This window comes from Odontesthes bonariensis, chromosome 19, assembly GCF_027942865.1.
Source record: "Odontesthes bonariensis isolate fOdoBon6 chromosome 19, fOdoBon6.hap1, whole genome shotgun sequence".
Taxonomy (NCBI): Eukaryota; Metazoa; Chordata; class Actinopteri; order Atheriniformes; family Atherinopsidae; genus Odontesthes; species Odontesthes bonariensis.
Genome location: NC_134524.1, coordinates 23812866 through 23834809, shown reverse-complemented (window position 1 = coordinate 23834809; position 21944 = coordinate 23812866). Strand labels below are relative to the sequence as shown.

Below are 21944 nucleotides of genomic sequence, written 5' to 3'. Positions count from 1 at the left end.
GCAGTTGTAGAAGCAACATACAGATCAGTTCAGTTTTCTCGTGTTAAACGGTTCAATTCAAAGTACCGTTAGCCTGCTTAGCTGCCTTTTCCCTCAGTGCAGCCATGACGTTTGGACTAAAATCCGTTCACACATCTGATTCCAACACAACAGACATTTGAAAGAGTTTCACAGCTTGAAGTTGAGCCTCGTGCCCTTTTAGTGTTGGAACAGCCTTAACTTTCAGCTTTAGTCATGAGCATCATACAGCTGTCTGGGAAGTACAGGGAACAACTCCAAACCTTTTTCAGACTGCGTTAAAGATTTCTGGGTCTTTGGGGAAGATGATAAGGGTCAACTTTCCCTCGTAACCAAACACACATTTTCTTCAGAAATATCTGTGTAGCAAGAACATGAAAAGCATGAGAAAAGTTAACATCTGACCTTTAATGAAATGCAGAACAATGAAATACAGACGAGGGTAAAGCTCGACTTCACATCAAACTGAAATGATATATTGCTTCTTCAGATGTTTACATAAATACCCACAGCTGGTGCAAAGCTACTTTGTGGATCTTAACTTTAAACAAAACAAATATGTTCAGTATAAAAGAATAAACATGTTTCTACTTTCAAACAGACTGCATTTTGTTCTGTCCATCAACTCACCATTGATGCCATGTTTGTCTTGAATGTCGGGAGATCCGTCCTCAGTTAAAGCAATCCCAACAAATTATAAAGCACTTTCAATGGTTCTTCAAACATGTGCTCCCCACAGAACATTCAGAACGAAAGTCCTGACAAGAGAAGGTGGTAATCCACAAAGAAGATTTTTAATATGAACAAAGGCATGGCTTCTGATTGGAAGTTCCTGTTGCTGCTCCCAGGTGAATGTTTGCTTATCTGCCGTAAAAACTGTTGTTGATTTAAGCCAATCATTTCTCTGCAGTGTGAATACGTTGGTGTTTCTTTAGATTATCTAATCTAGTGAAAGCTGCCCCACACTGACCACAGATTAAACGTTTCTGTCCTGAGTGAATACGTTGGTGTCTCTTTAGATGAGATAATCTAGTGAAAGCTGCCCCACACTGACCACAGCTGTATGGCTTCTCTCCTGAGTGAATACGTTGGTGTGTCTTTAGACTAGATAAGTGAGTGAAAGCTGCCCCACACTGACCACAGCTGTATGGCTTCTCTCCTGTGTGTATACGTTGGTGTGTCTTTAGATGACCTAATTCATTGAAAGCTGCCCCACACTGACCACAGCTGAAAGGCTTCTCTCCTGAGTGAATACGTTGGTGTGTCTTTAGATGAGATAATTGAGTGAAAGCTGCCCCACACTGACCACAGATGAAAGGTTTCTCTCCTGAGTGAATACGTCGGTGTGTCTTCAGAGTAGATAATGCAGTGAAAGCTGCCCCACACTGGTCACAGCTGTATGGCTTCTCTCCAGTATGAAGCCTCTGATGATACCTCAGATTTGATCGTTTGATAACTTTCCCACAGTCCTTACAGCAGTGCCATCCGGATCCCTCTTGGGCTCTACGTTTCTGCAATGCAAGAAAGGAAGAAGACTTAGATCCTTTTGAAGTTCATACAAAATATTTCTTTAAGCTAACCTACGCTAACAAACATATTCTACCTGGACCTGGACGGACCGAGCCACACAGGTCTCAATATCTCAGATCAAACGTTAACGCTGAGGGTGCGTTTATAAGTGCCCTCAGCTATCAGCACTGTGCTCTGCCGGCGGGACGTTGCACACTTCAGCGCAAATCCGGGGTTTTCCTCAGCCCGCCTTTATATGTACCTACATATGTTATATACCGTTGGAAAGCTAAGGGTCTTGTGATTCCAATGATGTATCCAGGATAAAATCAGAACTGTGGACGCAGTTAACACTCATGTAAAACCAGTCGCAAAAACATAAAAGTATCAAAGTCACCTATAAAGCCTCACAGTATTCTAAAAAAAGATACAATTTCAATAAAAACGGTCCTGTCACGTTGGCAAGGGTCCAATTAATGTACTCCAGTAAAATAGTAAGTCTACAACAAGTATTTCACCCACAAAGACACAAAGTCTGCGGCGGTTAACTTTCAGAATTTCTGTCGGAAGCATATTTTTCCGAAAATTCTTGATCATTACTTGAGTTAGCATGCGTGTATTAGCCCCAACGTCATACCGAAACAGCTCTGGTCTTTTAGCTTTTGAATGACATCTTAGTTGTTCCAATAGATGACCGTTTACCCTGTCTGCTGGGGCACAATACTCAGTTACTCACTGATGCGTCAAAAGTATCTGCACTACTTGTTTCGTGTGCGGCTCGAACCAGTTTACTTTGGAGTGGCGGATTGAATAGCAAATGACATTCTGAAAAAAAACGGCATGACGCGCGATGAGTGAGATTTCTCCCATAAACAGCCACAGGTGTGCGCAAACATTTCCTGTGCAAGTAGTCGCTGATTTCAGGAGTTGCAAATTACGCATCGCTGTGCGTAATTCTAAATTCTGCAGTTATTCGTCTTCTTGTGTCTACAAAATGGCTAAACGGACTTGGAAAACTAAATACACTATGGAGGAAGCCTTGGAGGTTTGTCTACGGCGAGACAGTGATGTTTCTGACGAGTGTGTGTCAGAGGAAGACAGTGATGTGTCGTTCAATGACTATGAAGAAGAAGAAGCATTTTCTGACGAGGGAAACGAGGGTACTCTTGACAAGTAAGTATGATTTACATTTTATTGTTATCTTATTTAATATTATTGTACTCATAGATAGACAGTTAGATAGTTTATTGTTACCGAAGGAAATTGTGACTCAGCGTTATCACTCAGCAGCATTCTCATCAGTAAAGCTTTTTTCCAAGGTACTATCCTTGGAAAAAACTGTGCAAAATACAAATTTTTTGTTGTATTACGGTCACATTTGAAGTGGGAATGGGTAAGACTTCAGGCTGTAGTCCCATTGTGTTTTTCAGTCCGCAGCCCTATGCTAAAGTCACTTTTAAGACGCATATTTGGGAAGAAAAATTTGGCAGGCATAAAAATAAAGTCTTAAGGATAACCCGTAAGGTGAAAGCAGATTCTATATTGAGGCCATAAATGGGGCAAATGGTGATTAAAAGCTAATATGGAACAATCTAAATGAGTTATCTCCCCATCTTAGTGATCTACAGCTCCAGGTAAATGATGAGCTAACTGACAATCTGGAGATTACTGTGAGTTATCAATAGATTTTTCATTGGCTCAGTTGAGGAACTTGCGAAGCCCTATAAATGCTCACATATTTCATCTCTAAAAAGGCCAAAGATTCATTTGGTCTTACTAGTGACCTTTTAAAGACCAATAAACAGGCTCTTGCTGACCCAGTTGCACATCTTGTAAATCTATCCATAAAACAGGAACGGTACCATCAACATGGAAGATTGCTCGGGTCACCCCCGTCTTTCAGGCCGACAAAATCTATCTACCCATAAGTATTTTACCTAGAATTTCCAAAGTAGCGGAGAAATGGGTTACCACAGAACTGACTAAACACTGAAATAATGGCCATGCCACTCTTCATCCAATGCAGTTTGGATTTCGGAAATTCCATTCAGCAGAGACAGCTACCTGTTATTTCCTAGAAAACTTAAAGAGCTTGTTGGATCAGGGTGGCTTTGTTGCTGCTGTATTTCTTGATTTAAAGCGTGCTTTTGACACCATTAATCATGATGTGCTTATTGCTAAATCTGCTCATTTTAACTTTTCAAATAGTGCCCTCTGCTGGATGAAATCATACCTGTCGCACAGGAAACAGGCAGTTCAAATTGGTGATTCGCCATCTTCATACCTCACTTCTTCTGCTGGAGTACCACAGAGCTCAATATTGGTTCCCGTTTCATTCAGCCTAAATGTCCATAACTTACCAAATGTCTGTAGAAATATAAAGATGCAACCATATGCTGACGACACTGTATTATACTGTCATGCCAATTCAATTCAAGAAGCTGCTGCAATTCTCTCAGGAGCCACGGTGCCAGTGTCCTATTGGCTCCAAAACTGTTTTTTACCCGCACATCCCAACAATATATATATCAAAACGACCGGCTCGATGAGTTTTCGCGGGCTATTACTTTTATTGAAGATATTTTTCATGATTTGATATATTTCATCTAGGGCTGACCGTTTGCTCTCAGAGCCCCTCAGAGCAAAGTGATGTCGGGGCTCAAAGACCTCAAATCCCCATTTTAATTCATCCAATTCTCAGAATCTCAGCAGCTCCTACAGCCCTTCTTTCTCTCATCCATGCTTTCACTGTGAATGTGCTACAGATCTGAAACGCGGGAATATTGAAGTCCAAAGGCGTCCCTCGCTTATTCTGCGAGAATTTTTTCCGTAGCTCTTATGGTTTCCGAATGGGAAGCATCTGTTTGTAGAGGTTTTTTGGCTCTGAGAAGCCTGAGTCTCATATAATTAGTGTAGCAGCAGCTGGGGCAGCTTAACTGTCAGTTGAATGAGGGAGATTAATTACCATAGAAACGAGGCTATTAGTGGCCCTGCCAGTCCTTTGAAGTTTCAACAGCACAATTAAAGGTAGGGTAGGAGATCCTGGATTTTGAGTCCAGCGAAGCTGCATTTTGAAAATACACAGGTAAAAAGTCCCAACCCTTTTCTTCACTTTCTCCCCAAAGGATCAGAAAGGGGTGGGTGGGGCAGATGGTACTGCAATTCTCATCCATAAAGATGTTCCCTTTTCTGTATCCAGCTCCATTTCAGACCCTAATGGTCGCTATGTGATGGTCTTTGGTACCCTGTATAATACAGCCCTTGCTATGGTCCTAACTGGGATGATGTACATTTTTTTTAATAACCTCTTTAGTTCTATACCAAATTTAGACACGCATCATCTAATCCTTGGTGGTGATTTCATTTTAGTTCTAGACCCTACTTGTGATCGTTCCTCCAATAAACCATATATTGCCTCAAAATAAGGTAGTTAAATCATTCTTGGAGACCTACAACTATGTGGACCCTTGGCGTTTTAGATTCCCTAACTCCAGATCCTATTCTTTCTTTTCTTCTGTGCATAATTCGTTTTCACGGATTGATTATTTCTTTGACTCTTTTTTTACTGGGTTCTGTTGCAGCCTATGATTACCAAGGTATTGTTGTTTCAGACCACTCACCACTCAAACTTGAGCTCGCTTTACAGGAAAGACCCCCGAATAGGTCATGGCGCTTTAATCCTCTTCTCCTCTCCAATCCTGAGTTTGTCACGTACGTCTCTAACCAAATTGACACATTTCTTTTGACCAATGCTGTGGCTGATACCTCTTCATCTATTCGCTGGGAAGCTTTGAAGACTTTTCTGCGGGGACAGATTATTTCTTACACAGCTCATGTAAATAAACGTCGCAAAAGCAGAATCTCTGACCTCACTTCCTCCATTCTCCGTCTAGATTAGCAATATGCGGTAAACCCTACTCCCGAGCTCCTTAAAGATAGGATCACTTTACAAACAGAGTTTGACCTAACAACTCAGCGTGCAGAAGAATCATTACTTAAATCTCGCCAAAAATTGTACAAAGACGGGGATAGACCTACTAGACTTTTAGCCCATCAGCTTCGCCAAAAAGCTGCCTCTCGCACCATTTCTTCTATAAAGACTAGCTCTGTCACCTCCGATCACAAACTCATCAACAATGAGTTCAAGAAATTTTATTCAAGTCTTTATACATCTGAATCTCAGCTTGACCCAGAACAATTTAATAATTTTTTCAGTAATCTGGATATTCCCAAAGTAAGTCCTGAGGATGTTTTGCTTCTTGAAGAAACTATCACCCCTGAATTTATAAAAAAATATATCGCTTCAATGCAAAGCAGGTAAGCGGCAGGGCCGGATGGCTTTCCAGCCAACTTTTATAAAAAAATTTCAGACAAACTAGTGCCCCTTTTGCATGCGATGTATACTGAATCTTTTCAATCAAAAACTCTTCCGCGGACTTTGTATCATGCCACTATTTCACTCCTCTTGAAAAAGGACAAGGATCCCAGTGCTGCTCTTCTTTTCGTCCTATAAGCCTCCTTAATCAGGACATTAAGATTCTGGCTAAAGCCCTAGGTCTTCGACTGGAGATGATTCTTCCCTCCATCATTTCTAAGGATCAAACTGGCTTTATCCGCGGGAGACAGTCTTTCTTTAATGTACGTCGACTGCTCAATATCTTGCATACTCCCTCTCAACATATGGGTGCAGAGACTGTGGTTTCACTCGACACGGAAAAGGCTTTTGACCGCGTTGAGTGGGATTACCTTTTCTTTGCTTTAGAGAGGTTCGGTTTCGGTCAAAATTTCATTTCTTGATGATACATTTTATATGCATCACCCATGGCTTCTATTCTTACTAACAATCAAGTGTCCGATCATTTCCATCTTGGTAGAGGCACCAGACAAGGGTGCCCCTTAAGTCCCTTCTTGTTTTTAATCGCTATTGAGCCTCTTGCCATAGCTTTGAGACAGGATGATAGGATAGAGGGAATTATTCGGGGCGGTCAAACACATAAGGTTTCCCTTTACGCGGATGACCTCCTCTTCTTTATCTCCAATCCTGATACCACTCTCCCTCGCGTCTTATCTCTGCTCGCTACTTTCGGGGCCATCTCAGGGTACAAACTTAATTGGCATAAGAGTGAATATTTTCCCATAACATTCCCCCCCTCTGAAAATTGACATACCATTTAAGATTGTGAAGGACTCCTTCAAATATCTTGGTGTGACTATCACTCGGACATACTCAAAACTATTTCAAGCCAACTTTGTTTCTCTTCTTGAGCGCTGCAAGGCAGACTTTGCACATTGGACAGTTCTTCCTCTTTCTTTGGTTGGCAAACTTAATTCAGTGAAGATGAACATTCTTCCTAAATTTATTTATTTCAGTGTCTCCCAATTTTTATTACTCACTCATTCTTTAAATCCTTACAACGTCTAATTTCTGACTTCATCTGGGCGGGTAAACATGCACGCATATGTACAGAGTTCCTTGAGAGACCTAAGCAACTTGGGGGCCTTTCTGCCCCTAATTTCCAATTATACTACTGGGCATCGAACTTGACCAACATGTCTTTCTGGCTTTTATCTCCTGACAGTGCAAACTGCATGGGTATTTATTGAGGCCTCCCTTTGTCGCCCTCACTCCCTCTCTGCGCTCTTTGGGGCATCACTTCCACTCCCAGTTTCAATCCCCAAACATAATGTTGTTGTGTGGCATTCTTTAAGAATTTTGAAACAATTTAAACTTTCCTTTGGTCTGCAGAGCATCTCTCTCTTCTCCCCGCTTTTTTGTATCCCCTTATCCCCCATCTCTAGGAAAGCGTTACAAAGGGTGATCAACACAGCCCAGCGGATCAGTGGCTGCTCCCTGCCCAGTCTGGAGGACATTGCCACTTCTCGCTACCTCAGCAGAGCGGACAGTATCATAAAAGACACATCCCACCCCAGATATGACCTGTTTGACCTGCTACCGTCTGGACGACGTTACAGGTCACACAAGTCCGGGACAAATAAGCTCAGGGACAGCTTCTATCCAAGAGCCATCACTTTACTGAACAATAAAAATAAATAGATACTACATTTTTACAGTTCATTCATCACCACAGGCAATAATGAGAACTGTGCAATAACTTCATGTGCAATATATACCATGCAATATGTGTAAATCCGGAAAAATGTGCAATATTTTATTAGTTTAAATAACTCTGTTCCATTCACTACCATATATTATTTTAGATTTCATACTGTGCCTTCATTTTATTTAAATATATTTAAATTTATTTTTAACATAGTTTTGTTTTCATTTCTGATTGTTTTATAAGCACCTTTGGAGTTGCAACCAAATTTCATTGTAATGTAAATTATAATGACATTAAAGGTGATTCTGATTCTAGTCATTCTTCAGTCTTTAAAATTTGGCATGCCAAAGGCATCCAAAAACTGGAGCACTTGTACATAGATGGCGTCGTCGCCAGTTTCACACAACTAAAAGAAAAATATGATCTGCCGCGGTCTCCTTTCTTCCAGTACTTGCAGCTGAGGGATTTTATTATTACAAGGAGGCGAGGACAAGCTAAAGCAGCTGTAAACAAGATGATAATGGCTGTGAATGTAAAAATCCGAGAAAACAAACCTGAAGAGTTGAAAGCAGCATTGGAAAGCCTCGACCTAGCCCTCAAACAACTTCAAGAAGCACACAGATGTTATCATGAGAGACTCACTGATGACATTGACAAAGAAGAGTTTGATGCCTATGAAAAGCTTATCTTGATGAGCGTTCATGATGTGCGTCATGAGGCTCTAGCCTGGCTGCATGAAGTGAAAGATGGAGCTGACGATCATCCAGATGTTGATGAAGAGTTAGACGTCACAAACCAAAATGATTTAGTCAATGAACCTCAAGCCGACACAAATGATGAAAATTCTGTGTCAGGAGAGCTAGAGATGCTACAAGCTCTGCGAAAGAGGGAACAGGAAAACTTTGAAGTGCTGCTTCAACGCAACAAAGAGGAGTTTGAACTGGAACTCCTGCGAATGCATCACAAGGCCGAGCTAGATGCACAGATGCTACACAATGAACAAAAGAAGCAAGCCCTGACTGCAGATTTCTATTCTACACCGAGAGCTGGCAGGATCCCTGCAATGACAAAAACCGTCACTTTCACCAATATCTAGGGATTCAATATCACAATTGCTAGAGTTTTCAAGGCAGCAGTATCAAGTCCAAGTAGACTCTCTTAGGCTCCCACCAAGGGATATGGTCAAGTTTGATGGAGACCCCCCTCCAGTATTGGAAGTTCATGAGGCTTTTCACCACAATCAGGGCTCCAGAGTGCGTCCAATTTGGTCGCACATGCGACCTATTTTCTCAATGGTGCGCCTAAAAAAAATCTCAGGTTGCACAAGTGCAACCACCCGTTCGAGGAGAAAAAAAAAAAAAGTCTACGCGACTCTGAAAGTCTCCCTGTGGTTCAACAACAGACACACGTTAGACCCATATCGTGGTCTAAACCAATCAGAGATAGTGAAGGGCGGGACCCCCCTCTGACTGGCCCGTGTACGTGTACGTTTGAACACGTGCTTGCTTGTCAGACAGAGAGGTGAACCTCGGCTCGTCAGATAAACAGTGGTTGTAGCCGCAGGTGATAAGATGAAAATAACGATTGACAACTTTTTGGTTAAGTTAAGGCCTGATACGTCCGAAAATAACCACAACCAATGCTCTGACACGGAGCCATCAACCTCCCACGTTATGTCAGGCCCTGGTCCAGAGCTAGCATCCGGAGCTAGCATCCGGAGCTAGCATCAGATAATGAGCCACATACGATCAACTCCGAGCCAGAACCAACTGAAATTAAAAGGGGTAAAGTGTATACATTTCTAAGAGAGTGGCTTGACCAGTTTACCTGGCTAAAATACAGTAAAGCCGATAAAAGCCGATTAATGCACTGCATTTACTGTAAAGTGTGGCAATAGTGCATTTGTGACTGGTTCTAATACATTTCGAATTGAAACGCTGAAAAAGCACAATGCATCTATGAAACGCATCACCTGCTCAGTGTCCCCTCTCCCCGCTGCCTTTCAGTGGCAGGCAGCAGCAAACATGCGATGATAATCAAGTTTAACGTTGACGACCATATTGCAAAAGTTCCCTTCACTAAGTTCAAGTCCGAAATAATTCTTCAGAAGAAAAATGGCTTGAACATAAACCCGACGTACAGCAATGATGTCGCGTGCGCAAAATTGATAGGAGTCAACACAGATACACTGGAAAAAAAAGACATCTGTGCTAATTGCGAACAGTGAGTACATGGCATTACTGATCGTTCAGGAATGCGTCATTGTGTACGGCCGTATCTTGAGGAGAGGAAGACCGGTGAATATACTGATTTAACCCAACTACAGGAGTTGGCCATCCGAGGGGCATGTGACTGTAATGGAGGATAGTCCATAAGACATTGAGATGTTCAGTTTGAAGCCCTTAAAACACTTCAATCCAATCAATTTTAATTTAGATTTTCTTTTTATTTAATTTATCTTGAGATGTTTTAAGTTTAAATTGCAGGCTAGTGAAGCACTTTTTCAGTAAGTTAAGTTCAGTAAGTTTGTAGAATTGTGCTTCAAATAAAGAACTTTATCTTGACCAGATTGCTAGTTAATAGACAGATATGGACAGCGATTTTAAAATAAATAAAGTGAACCTGTAAAACTGCGGCGTTAAATGCAATGCGTTTGAAAATTTGGGTGCACTTAACTTTTGTGCTGGTGCACCTAAGAAAAAAAGTTAGGGCGCACCAGTGCAACCAGTGCAAAAAGTTAGTCTGGAGCCCTAACAATGGTTAACTCGTCTACACCAGTACACCGAAGGAAAGGCTCGAGAGGCCATAAGTCACTGCTTATTCAACCCCAATCCTAGTGTGGGTAGCAAGGAGGCACTTGAGCGACTAAGAACCAGATTCAGAAATCCTCATTCCATCTCAAAAGCTTAGGTAGGAAAGGGTTTTAACTTTAAGGAGATAAGAGACAATGTGCAACTCAGAGACTTTGCAGACCAACTGAGAGGCTGTGAGGATACGCTTGCTGCCATGAAGTGTGAGGAAGAGCTCAGTGGTCGCCGCACATTGGTTGAGATCATTGGCAAGCTACCATCAGACCTCAGGGCCAAATGGTTAAATAAGAACTATGAAATTCCAAAAGAAGAACATCTTCCAAAACTTGACGACGTTGTCAGCTTCGTAGAGACAGAGACAGATAACACATCTCATGAACAACAAGATTTTTGTCTTTTTCATTTTAAGAGGGCCAAATCGCTTATATTAAAAGTAAACTAATGAAAATTGCTGCTGTGATTTGATTCTTTTAATAAGCCATGTAACTGGCTATGATCCAAGGTGTTGAACAGGTGTGATACAGGTGTGTGGCCACAGCGTGCACATCTGATGCTGCTCACAGTGCTCCTCAGTGTGCTCAGGGAGCTGGTGTGTTTGCCCAGACACATGAAAAATTAGAGGGAAGGCAGCTAAGTATGATGGAGTATCCCTCAATGACGTCCGCTATTTCTGCCTCCCTTCATATCAATGCTAACAGCCACCTAGCGACAGCTGCTACGGAGTGTTCGGTCTGCACTTCGGTCTGCACTTCGGTCTGCACGGTTTACACAGCAGGCAGTGATACGAAGGGAGAGAAAATAGGGCCAAGTGATGTGAGCTCTGACTTTTTCTGGACGGAGGATTTTGTGATGCAAATGTATTACTCTTTTGAACGCATATTGTTTTGAGAAGCAAAACGCTTTATTTTCGGGACCTTAGCAAACTAGCCGGACTACTTTCATCAACACCAAAACGAGGCTGGAACTCTGCTCACAGGACGCAGCAGGGGGTAAGAAGATGTTCAGAAATGATGTTGCTGATATGGAATGTTACACAGCTTCATGTCAAAAGAGGCAAACTATCCCTTTAACTTTGATGTGAATCTTTCTAAATATTTTCTGTTTGTTTGTTCTTTAGTTTTTTGTCATGGTGTATTGTCTGTATGTGTTTATGATACCTGCCTGAGGACAACGGATGAAATTTAGCAACTGTGCTAACTCCGGCATATTTACATGGATGCTTTGCTGATATGTTGATTAATGTGCAGAGTCCTAACCAAATAAATAAGAAATAAAATAAAAACCTCCTCCACACAGACCTGTGGCCCGGTGGACCCAGAGGATGAGCCGGCTCTGCTCCTGGTTCTGCTCCTGGTTCTGCTCCTGTTTCAGTTCTTGGTTCTGCTCCTGGTTCAGCTCCTGGTTCTGCTCCTGGTTCTGCTCCTGGTTCTGCTCCTGGTTCAGCTCCATTCTGGTCCGACTCATGGACTCTGCAACTGTCAGCACATACGATAAGATCCAGCTGTGGCGTGCAGCGTGTTAAACCACACCCACTTTTCTTCTTGTCTTGGTGACCTTTCTGCACATATATATATATATATATATATATATATATATATATATATATATATATATATATGTAGGAGCCATACATTGATTTTGAGTTGTTTTATTTTGTATTATTCTATTTTTTGTTTGCACATTCATGACGTCAGCAGGAGGCTGTCGCCGGTGTCTGTGGGTGGCACTTTGGGTGTGTTTTTCCTTTAAATGAGCAGGTGAGGGATGAGCTTGGATCATGGCGGCTGGGTGAGCTTGGGGAAAAACTTTTTGTTGACCGTAACCATAAACGTAAGCATAATATTAACTGCACTGTCAGAGGCATCCTTGCACAGCTCGTGAAATGCATCAAAAAGAAGTAAGTGTCTGTCTTTTACGTACAAGCTTGTGAGATGGAGCAATAAACAACACCATTCGTGCAATAGATCTGCGTGACGCGTCTTCAGTAGTAAAACCCCATGTCTTAGCCGGCCGCGGCGTTTGTATTGGTTTTTAAGTTTATACGCCGCAATAATATATATATATATATACATATACATTAAATATTGTATTTCAATGGGTAAAGGTAAAACCCCTCAGGGTGCCTGTGCATCTTTGTTGGGTAATGCGTAGGATATTCAAGTCAAGCGTAGCGGCGTAATTAGGGCCTGGAAATCGTATCTGCTACGCCAAAATCGTGTATGTTGGCAGCTATGCTTTTATTTTATGTGAAGCACTTTGAATTGTTTTGTACATGGAATGTGCTACAAATAAATTTGATTTGATTTAGATAAACTGAAAACAGCTTTACAATGCAAAAATCGCAGTGATGAGATAAGAAACAATAAAATGTCCAAAATAAATCCAGGACGAACACAGTGTTTGAAACAAGACATTCATACAAATTGTTGCTGAAATAAGATTTAACAGCTCTCTTAAAGAGCTAAAATCAAACACACAAGCAGAGCGTTTAGGATATTTGCTCCTTTAATTGGAAAACCATCTGAAAAAATGTTCTACAAATTGAAACTTTATGATTTCCAGCTGAAGCAGGACTGAGATCAGACAGACCATATGACAGAGGTTAAACTATCAGGATTGAATAGCACGGCCAGGCAGTCAGACGTCAAACAATTTGTTATCATCTTAAAGTATTAAAGGTTAGCCTTTATTCTTATTGGGAGATATTAACTTGACTTTAAAAAAATGAGCTGCTCTAAATAATTCTCCTCTGCCTCTTTTCACAAATTCTGAGTTAATAGTTATCATCAATATTTAGATTTAAACTCATTAAACCATTTGACTATTTAACTCAATCATTTAACTATTTAACTGCAGCAGATCTATGAAACAATTAATATGCCCTCTTAATAAAGCAGCAAAGTGCTTTATAGAGGTTTAAATAAGTTCGGGTATTAGGAGATGAACAAAAGCGCAGCTGCAGTGAGGCTGAGTCATCACAAGACAAGTCAAGGTTTGTTTCTCTGGCGCATTTAAAAACAGTGAGCAGAGAGCAGCTTGGTGAGAGCCCAACAAAATCTATGCAGACACACAGTTAACTTGGGCTGAAGCTCTCCCTATGTTGTTATTTAACCGGAGATTTACTCCAGATGCCACCATGAATGCTGTCAGGTTGTCCCACATGAAGCCTGGACAGGGACAAGATGCCCTGTCCTTACCCTGTTTTACCACAGCATGAACACTGGTGTGAATATGAGAAACAACTGAATAAAGCCAACTAACGTAACTAGTCCTCTCCTCTGTGGACGGGACCATACAAGGTAGCAGGAGCTCCATCAGATTGTGTAAAGAAAAAACTGAAAGAAAACTGGAGCTTTAAGATGCAGTTGCAGCCGGATGTGTCACACCGTCAGATGTCCGGCTGCTTGCTTCTGCTGGACCACAGGTCCGTAAAATGAGCTATGCGTGGAGACCGCATCCGTACAGAGAAGTGGAATAAAAACTTCGTTTTTCAATTAAATTTATGAATAATCGCGATCTCAATGTTGATTTTTTTTAAATGCTCGTGATTATCACGGCAGGCCTCGAGCGGAGGACGTAAAAGCCGTTCAGGCTAACAGAAAGTGGATTGAGGATGAGGCCCGTTAAAGGCCAACAGAACCGGAGCGGAGCTCAGAGCTGCAGCCCTGTTCCTCCACACAGCCTTACTTACCCACTCTGTGGAGTTTTATTTGCGGTTTCCAGCTGATATCCAGCAGTCTGCGCTGACGGCCGATCTCTTCCTCGTACTGGACGATGGTTTTCTCAAACTCTGAGAATATTTCTTCGGCGGCAGCAGTTAGTCGCTGGCTGATAAACTCTCTCAGATGCTGAACTGAAGACATTGTTGCTGCTCACACTCAGATATTCAGCTCAGACACGCTAACACACCGTCCAGCAGCTGAGTCCCACACAGAGAAAACTGGCGGCCGGCTGCGGTGTTTGCTTCCGGGGTCACAGGGTGGAGTTCCTGCAGAGGAAACGGACCAGTTTAACGTTCCGCCTGTTTTACGGCAAAATAAATAGAGCTGCAGGAAGTATTCATGGAAATGAAAAGAGATAAAGAACTAATATTTTCAACATTATGACTTCAGTTGAAATGAATTAACAGTTAGTCTTTCTGCAAGTTCTGCCGAACTCGAAATGAATACATGAGCATAACTTTATTGGGGTTTACAAGGGCAGCTGGACTTCTTCTTGGATCTTGAAGACATTTAAAAAGATAAATAATCTTGTAGACCATGAAAAGGTGAGAATGACTGAAATAACACGGATGCTGGTCAGGTTGACTGTCTGCTATTCGGCTGATACTCTCCACCATGTAGTTTAGGACTGAAGAAGCCTTTCAGATGAGAGATGAAACGTCTTCCAGAACAAATACAGCTGTCCTTGTTCAAGCTCTGGGGATCACCATGAGCTGGATGACTGGGACTCTACACCAACTTTACACCCTACATAATACTCCTATGGAACAAAAGAAACATAATGATCAATAAAAATAAAAAAAAGTCAAATCTAATGTATTCTTATAAATAGTTTGTTCGATTAGAAAAATAACTATTTCTGAAAATGTAATGCTATTGATCACCATAATGTAGTGTGTATGTATATATTTATATATATATTTATATACATACACACACATGTAGACCCTATCATGACTGATATCAACATGAAGCAGCTGTTTTTGTGTGCAGGTGAGATGACACACAAACACCAGAGATGACATAACAAGACAGCTGCGTGAAATAAAACCTTTTATTTGGGCTTAATAGCTCTAAAAGTGCATGTGGGAGCATTGACAGAACTGGTAAGTGTTTGAGTTTAACAGCACAGAAGTCACTTACGATTTTGTGAAGCACATAACATTATTATGTATCTTTTATCATCTTTATTGGACACAGATTGAGTCCATGCCCCCTGGTACAACATCATCATCATCATCATCAGTCATTGATAGTGCAAGAAATGACAAACTTATGAATTACAAAACTTTGTCATTGGGTACATTTATGTTAGGTTAGGTAACTTTATTCATACCCAAAGGTAGGTTTGGTTGCAGTTAAAAGAGTTGTCTGCTCAAACACACACAGACAACATTTAGGACAACGACAGAGACGGTGAACATAACAGTGACAACAGTGCTCCAGACATAGAAACATGGAGAAAGAATATGCAAAAGGGTATTAGTATCAAAAGACAGAAAGTACAATGCAGAATAAAAGCCATCATGTTAAATACAGAAACAGGTCAAAAAGAGGTTAAAAAAGAGAGAGAGAGATGGAAAAAGAAAGAGAGAGAGAGAGAAAAAAAGAGAGTGAGAAAAAAAGAGAAAAAAGAGGGGGGAAAAGAGAGAGAAAAAAAGAGAGAGGAAAAAAGAGAGAGAGAGAGAGAGAGAGAAAAAAGAGAAAAAATAGGGGAAAAAAGAGAGAAAAACAGAGAGAGAGAGGGAAAAAAGAGAGAAAAAAGAGAGAAAAAGAGAAACTAGAAAGCTGAAAGCAGCTGTGAGCGGGACCGAGGTGGCGTACGTTGGATGTGCGCACGTTGGGCATGCCCTGGACGCCGTAGTCGCGCAGCTCTGCCCACACGCATGATACCCTCTGCGCACGTACGAGCACATAATAACCCTAATGCGGAGGGGTTTTTGAACATTTCTAGGGGGCGCCACTGAGTAATTTTGCTCCACCCACACACGATACCCTTTACATACGTACGAGGTCGTCAGGGTGGGCGTGTGTGCCAAGTTTCATGACCTTGCAATGATGATAAGGCTTTCAAACCACAAACACCATCACACGATTTTCACCGCGACGGCCACGCCCACACCCTTTAAGTTTTGAAAAAGTTTCTCCATGATTTTCCCCCAACACCTTAAAGGCCTACAGAAAGGTGATTTTTTGCACAAAACTGAAATGGCAGATCGATTCCTTATATACCATGGAATTGTTTTATGATTTTAAAATAATTTTAGGTCCCTGGATAGTCCTGATTAGACCCAATAAACTATCACCACTTTTGATTCGAATTTTGGCAAACCGACGACAGGTGCGTGACGTCACAAGTGCAATAAACATTAAACATGTCTGATACCAGTAGTTCCAGTAGCGAAGCCAGCAGTTTGCCAGACCTGGACAGCTTCTTCACGGCAAATTTCGATGTGTGCCGCGGGACGTCGCTTGGAAATATAAAACGTTGGGTTCAGTGCAGTTTTTATTGCGAGTAGATATACGAAGTGCGTGTGTTGCCCTCAGCACCAGCAGCTCACACCACCGGGGACAGAGGAAGCAGAGAGACCTGCGGTCGGACAGGAATCCACCTGGCGGAGAGTGTGGAAATCAGCCGGCAGAGCGATCATGTCCACATCGGGGCTCTTGATGATCGCTCTGCCGGCTGATTTCAGGACAACCATCCCGCGGTGTGTCCGCTCTCCGCCAGGTGGATTCCCGCTGAGTGTCCGCACCGCAGGGAGCTGAACACGGCGGGATGGCTCCGGCTGATTTCACCAGAGAGGAGGCAGGCGGACAGGGAGGCACAGACACAAGTTCCGACCGCAGGTCTCTCTGCTTCCTCTGTCCCCGCAACATTTGAAACTTTTCAGGTGAGAAAGTAGTCGTTTAGATCCCCAACGTGTTGAAAACTTGACAAAATACCGGCTGTTTACCATTTTGTTCCGACGAATTTGGCGCTACTAAAGCTAGCCGCATTGAGCAACGCACTTCCGGTTATTTTGACAAAATAAAATACCCGTTGCCTTTTATCATAGGGAAAACAGGAAGTGAACCTACCCTCGTTGTAGCTAGCTTGAAACTGCCATTTTGACAGGAAATGACGGTATGCCGGGTTGCCGCCGTCCTGAAGTGCTTCTGTCTTCTGACAAAGTCGCTAAATTGGCAACACGGCAGCCAGGAAAAACCATTGCACTTGTGACGTCGCACGGAAGCCCCGCCCCCAGTCTGCAATTCCAGGAAGGTTTCCTAGCGGCAAATTCAAAATCGCAAATTTCATGCGTTTATGAAATGTTTTGGTGTAGAGTCCAATGATCATTATTGTTCCTCTGTGTATGTATTATCATTATGTATTGGGTGTAGTGCCAGCTTTCTGTAGGCCTTTAAGAGTAACCTGGCCAAGTTTGAAGCTTGTAGCATGAAATATGTAGGAGTAGTTTGATCAAATGTGAGGTGTGGAAAAAAAATGACGTTTCCGACCACCAGCAGGTGGCGCTGTAGGTGGATATCACTATTTTATATGTGCGCGTTCAGACTCGGTCCAGCAATCACCGTATGAAGTTTGGGACAGATTGGATAATGCATGTGTAAGTTATGAACAACTTAATATTTTGTGGCAAGTCAGAAATTAGAGGCGTCGCCACGGCCACATCCTTTGAGGTTTGAAAAAGTTTCTCCATGATTTTTTCCCCCCATGTCTTAAGAGCGGGTACATGCTGCCATTCCGACATACCGACATTCCGACATTGACGTTCAATTGTCGGAATGGTGACATTTTTTTAAGAAATGAAACGTCCCGTCATTCCGAATTTCATTTTTTCTTTTGTCGGAATGGCGGTATGATTTTTTCTTTTCAACATACCACCATTCCGACACGCAATTTCAGCACCACACGTGTGGACAGCTCGTCATGCAATAATAGGGCTGCACCGGCTACAAATGCCCGAGAGAGAGACATTCCAACACGCAAGTCAAGCAAGACTGATCGCACCCATTTAGAAATTTACTGATGATGAGGGCTGATGAGGGGCTCGTTGTGTAGCCAATATTTCATTTGGCAGTGTAAAACGGATGCTATTTGTTTTTTCAAATTTCATCTGGGCGGAATGAAAGAAAGATATGTCTGGAGAGAGCTTTTGTGTGTGCACGAGTACTTCCGGTGAAAACTTCCGGTGATTTGACAGCTAGGGCGTCAGGTTAGGGCCAGTGGCCGTAAACAAAGGTTATAGCCAAGAAGAAAGATGATATTATAACGTAGCTAAAAAAGACTAGCTTTCTTCAGTAGCCTAATGCTTACCGATTTAGCAAGCCTAGCAGCCTCGTTGCTGATGCTAGCCGCCGTAACGTTACCAACCATACCCGACGTCAAGGAGTTGGCTGAGCAGGTTATGGAGGGGCTGGCAGAGTTAACTTCATAATGTGTGAGTGCAGGTTTCATTCACTTGTTTTCATTCTTTCACAGGATTGATTCACTTCATTGGTTTATCCGATTGCTGGCCGCCGAGCCATTATGTGTCGGGGTTTGTGTAGGTTACTGATCATGTTTGTATGCAGTCGATAGTCAGGTTGTGTGATGTGTGTGTATTTTTTCTATGGGTACATTCCATTGACTGAGCGGTCTGTGCTCGTTTTTTATTTTTATTTAATTAGATTGGAGATACTAATTAATACTGGGGAGGGGAGGGGGGCTCGTCCCGGGGAAAATTGCCAGGGCCGATTTTTTTCCAGTCCAACCCTGACAGCTCTCAACAAGTGTCGGAATGGTGGTATCAAAAAAGTGTCGGAATGGTGGTATCAAAGTGTCGGAATGATGGTATCAAAGTGTCGGAATGGTGGTACCAAACTGTCGGTATGGCGGGATGTCGCAGTGGCATCATGTCTGAGTGACGGGTTGTCGGAATGCCGGTTGCATACCCTTAAGAGCAACCTGGCCAAGTTTGAAGGTTTTTGCATTAAATATGTAGGAGGAGTTCGATCAAATGCGAGGTGTGGAAAAAAAAGACATTTCCAACCACCAGCAGGTGGCGCTATAGATGGATGTCACTATGATAATATGTACGCGTTCAGGCTGGGTCCAGCATTCGCCGTATGAAGTTTGGGACAGATTGGATAATGCATGTGTAATTTATAAACAACTTAATATTTTATGGCGAGTCAGAAATTTGAGGCGTCGCCACGGCCACGCCCTTTGAGGTTTGAAAAAGTTTCTCCATGATTTTTTCCCCCCATGTCTTAAGAGTAACCTGGCTACGTTTGAAGCTTGTAGAATTAAATCTGTAGGAGGAGTTTGATCAAATGCAAGGTGTGGAAAAGAAATTACGTTTCCAACCACCAGCAGGTGGCGCTATAGGTGTATGTCACTATGATAATATGTCACTATGATAATATGTACGCGTTCAGGCTGGGTCCAGCATTCACCGTATGAAGTTTTGGACAGATTGGATAATGTATGTGGGAGTTATAAGCGACTTCAGTTTTTGTGGCAAGTGATGGCGAGTCATCAAACTTTGAGGCGTCACCACGCCCACGCCCTTTAAGTTTTGGAAAAGTTTCTCCATGAATTTTTCCCCCCATGTCTTAAGAGTAACCTTGCCAAGTTTGAAGTCTGTAGCATTAAATCTGTAGGACAAGTTCGATCTTATGCAAGGCGTGGAATCGGTCAAAAATGGCATAAAAACTCACTTTCCATCCAAAATGGCCGCCTTCCTGTGAACGTGGGAGCATGGCGGCATGAGACTTTTTTGTGCGTCTGGGCATGATGAATGAGTGTACCAAATTTCGTCGTCCCACGCAAAACTAACCCCAATGCGGGGACCATTTTTAAGCATCGAAGGGCACGCTACAGTCAATGAGCGACTCCCAAAAATATAAAGTTTAGATTCTTTCATGTCGTCGACTGGCACGTGGCGCTCGCAAAATTTCATGAGTTTTCGCATACCTTTTGCAAAGAATAAGAAGAAAGAAAGAAAGAAAGAAAGAAAGAAAGAAAGAAAGAAAGAAAGAAAGAAAGAAAGAACGGAATAATAACTAAAAAGCTGCAAGCAGCTGTAGGCGGGACCGAGATGTGCGTACATTGGGATGTGCGTACGTTGGGCCATGCGCTGGACGCTGGAGCTGCAGCTCTGCCCACACGCACGATACCCTCTGCGTACGTACGAGCACATCATAACCCCAATGCGGAGGGATTTTGAACATTCCTAGGGGGCGCCACTGAGCCATTTATCTCCGCCCACATGCGATACCCTTTACACATGTACGAGGTCGTCAGGGTAGACGTGTGTGCCAAGTTTCATGACGTTGCGATGATGATAAGGCTTTCAAATCACAAACGCCATCACATGATTTTCACCGCCTGGCCATGCCCACACCGTTCAGAGTTTGGAAAAGTTTTTCAATGAATTTTTCCCCACATGTGTTAAGAGTAACCTGGCCAAGTTTGGAGCTGTCACCATGAAATCTGTAGGAGTTTTTACAAAATGCGAGTTGTTGAAAAAAAAAGACGTTTCCGACCACCAGCAGGTGGCGCTGTAGTTGGATGTCACTATTTTCTATGTGCGCGTTCAGGCTGGGTCCAGCATTCACCGTATGGAGTTTGGGACAGATTGGATAATGTATGTGGGAGTTATAAGCGACTACATTTTTTATGGTGAGTCATAAATTTGAGGCGTCGCCACGACCACGCCCTTTGAGGTTTGAAAAAGTTGTCCAATTATTTTTTTCCCCCCATGTCTTAAGAGTAACCTGGCCAAGTTTGAAGGTTTTTGCATTAAATCTGTAGGAGAAGTTTGATCAAATGCGAGGTGTGGGGAAAAAAAAGACGTTTACAACCAACAGTAGTTGGCGCTAAAGGTGGATGTCACTATTTTATATGTACGAGTTCAGGCTGGGTCCAGCAATCACCGTATGAAGTTTGGGACAGATTGGATAATGTATGTGGAAGTTATAAGCAACTTAATTTTTTATGGCGAGTGACAGCGAGTCATCAAACTTTGAGACGTTGCCACGCCCACGCCCTTTAAGTTTTAAAAAAGTCGGCCAATGAATCCCCCCGCCCCCATGTCTTAAGAGTAACCTGGCCAAGTTTGAAGTCTGTAGCATTAAATCTGTAGGACAAGTTCGATCTTAGGCAGGCATGAATTTGGGCAAAAATGGCACTTTCCATCCAAAATGGCTGCCTTCCTGTGAACCTGGGACCATGGTGACATCAGACTTTTTTGTGCGCCTGGGCTTGATGAATGAGTGTACTGAAATTCGTCGTCCCACGCAAAACTAATCCTATTAAGGGGACCATTTTTATGCTTCGTAGGGGGCGCTACAAAAATATAAGAGTAACCTGGCCAAGTTTCATGTCTGTAGCATTAAATCTGTAGGACAAGTTCGATCTTAAGCAAGGCGTGGAATCGGTCAAAAATGGCACGAAAACGCACTTTCCATCCAAAATGGCCGCCTTCCTGTGGACGTGGCACATTGGCGGCCTGAGACTTTTTTGTGCGTCTGGGCATGATGAATAAGTGTACCGAATTTCGTCGTCCTCCGCGAAACTAACCCCATTGCGGGCACCTTTTTTAACCATCGTAGGGGGTGCTACAGAGTCAATGAGCGACTCCCAAAAATATGAAGTTAGATTCTTTCATGTCGTCGACTGGCAGGTGGCGCTCGCAAAATTTCCTGAGTTTTTGCATACCTTTTGCAAAGAATAAGAATAACGGTGGAGAAAAATAAAATAAAAATAAAAATAATAAACCTTACAAATACAATAGGGTCCTTGCAGTTTCACTGCTCGGTCCCTAATAATAATAATA

At 42.5% G+C, this 21944-nt stretch overlaps 1 protein-coding gene across 1 annotated transcript in view; it reads right to left on the bottom strand.

The window, feature by feature from the left end:
• Window positions 1–634: 634 nt before the first annotated feature.
• Window positions 635–21944, bottom strand: part of LOC142368723 (uncharacterized) — a 93741-nt gene continuing 72431 nt past the window's right edge. Inside the window, exon 5 of the mRNA XM_075450911.1 lies at window positions 635–1474. Within this exon, the coding sequence (XP_075307026.1) occupies window positions 915–1474 (560 nt within the window). The 3' untranslated portion in view covers window positions 635–914. The remainder of the gene's footprint in view (window positions 1475–21944) is intronic.